Source organism: Eimeria maxima, genomic scaffold (genome assembly GCF_000499605.1).
Source record: "Eimeria maxima Weybridge genomic scaffold, Emw_scaff3065, whole genome shotgun sequence".
Classification (NCBI taxonomy): Eukaryota; Apicomplexa; class Conoidasida; order Eucoccidiorida; family Eimeriidae; genus Eimeria; species Eimeria maxima.
The window spans coordinates 1-1,762 of NW_013565911.1; the positions used below are offsets into that span (position 1 = coordinate 1).

At 43.6% G+C, this 1,762-nt stretch overlaps 1 protein-coding gene across 1 annotated transcript; it reads left to right on the forward strand.

Moving 5' to 3' along the window:
• Positions 1-374: 374 nt before the first annotated feature.
• Positions 375-1,339, forward strand: EMWEY_00059960 (hypothetical protein; the record flags this gene model as incomplete). The annotated part of the gene is made up of 2 exons (XM_013481296.1): positions 375-504; positions 1,122-1,339. 2 exons carry the CDS (start codon positions 375-377, stop codon positions 1,337-1,339), a joined length of 348 nt encoding a protein of 115 aa, XP_013336750.1.
• Between the last annotated feature and the right edge of the window lie 423 nt (positions 1,340-1,762).

Sequence of the window (1,762 nt, forward strand, 5' to 3'; positions counted from 1 at the left end):
CCTCAATTGTTACTTGCATAGGTTTTTAGTGCCTCGAGCACAACATCTCATCAAAGCCCTCTGCGTCATGCGCTGGGCTATAATCGCAATTTCCCACAATTGAGGTGCTACATCCATTGCAGACGACTTTGGCGCAACCAGGTATTGTAAGTGTGAGAGTAGGCTTGTCCTACGATCCACTAAGATTCAGCCTGCGTTGTACGATGTGTTCTTCCCTCAGCATACGCAGCTTGCTGGGCCAGTTGGGGCTGACGGTTCCCCAAAGACGAAGTTCATTGTGTCTTATATGAGGTGTCTCACTGTTGCGCAATTGGGCTCGCCTTCTTAAGGTCTTCATCACTTCCGTTCTACTCATGGAGTGACGAGATGTGAAGATGGATGGATACTGTGGTAGGCCGAGGCAAAACATGTATGACATGGCAAACATGTATGACATGGGATTGACTGACTGGATTGACATTAAGGTCTACAAATCCCTCGTCACTCCTACGAGATTAACTGTTCGTACGGAATTCTTATTCGGATGCCCTGGGATTTGCTTGCATTCTCAGATCTCCAAATCCCCCGTCACTTCTACGAGATAGGCTCAAGGTCTTAAGTGTTCGTACGGGAATGCTTACTCGTACGCATGACGTGGGATTGCCGTCGCATTCTTAAGGTCTACAAATCCCTCGTCACTCATGGAATGAAGTGTTCGTACGGAAGCTCATTCGTATACCGATGATGGATTGTCGTCGGTTAAGGTCTGCAAATCCCTCCTAAAAACTGCTACAACAATGTATGCCATCCACATGGTTCGTGCTAAGAAGTTTTATCTATAGTTTATATATGTATTTTATACTTATCTATATTTTACATTTATTTTATATTTTTATTTACAATCAACTACATATTGCAAAGTAGGACTGACGAGGTGTGGCCATTATTGGTGGTTGGCCATACGTATCGATGGCCTGGGACTGCCGCTGCATTCTTAAGGTCTCCATATCCCTCATATCTCCATATCCCTCATATCTCCTACGAGATTGGCAAAGACCATTGTCTTGATATATGTAGCTGATTGTTGTGTCTTTTTATCTGTATATAATTCGTCTTTGGGCTAGCCTACTTTTGGGGATTAGTGACGATATGGATGAGATGGATTGAGGTTGGGCGAGGCGCAACTTGCATGGGTGACATGGCGTTGGCTATTGTTGTGTCTTGGGATGAGGTGTCTCACTGTTGGGCAATTCCCCTGCTTAAGGTCTTCAAATCCCTCGTCAGCACTTCCGTTCAACTCATGGAGTCACGAGATGTGGACATGGATTGTGGTTGGGCGAGGCCCGATATGTCTGGGTGACACGGCATTTACCTTAAGGTCTCTAATTCCCACGACACTCTCACTGAATGAATTAAGGATAGCAAATTCGTCCAAAGACGGTATCGTTATCTATGTTTTATATGCATTTTATTTTTGTATCTAAAGGCTTTTTGTATATTTCATATGTTATATTTGTTTACATATTATATATAAGGGTGTAACTTCCGAAGTGCGCAGGGTGCTATCAGCGTTTATTACTGCACGCTATAATTAATATACATGTATGGAATAATGGGTTACAGTGTGATTACAGCGTGCTTGCTGGGTATGCGTGCTAGTAGAACGCTCCAGGAGGTGAGGCCGTGATTGGTAGTTGGCCATACCTATCGATGACGTGGGATTGCCGTTGCATTTCTTCAGGTCTCGAAATTCCTCGCCACTATATATATATATATATATATA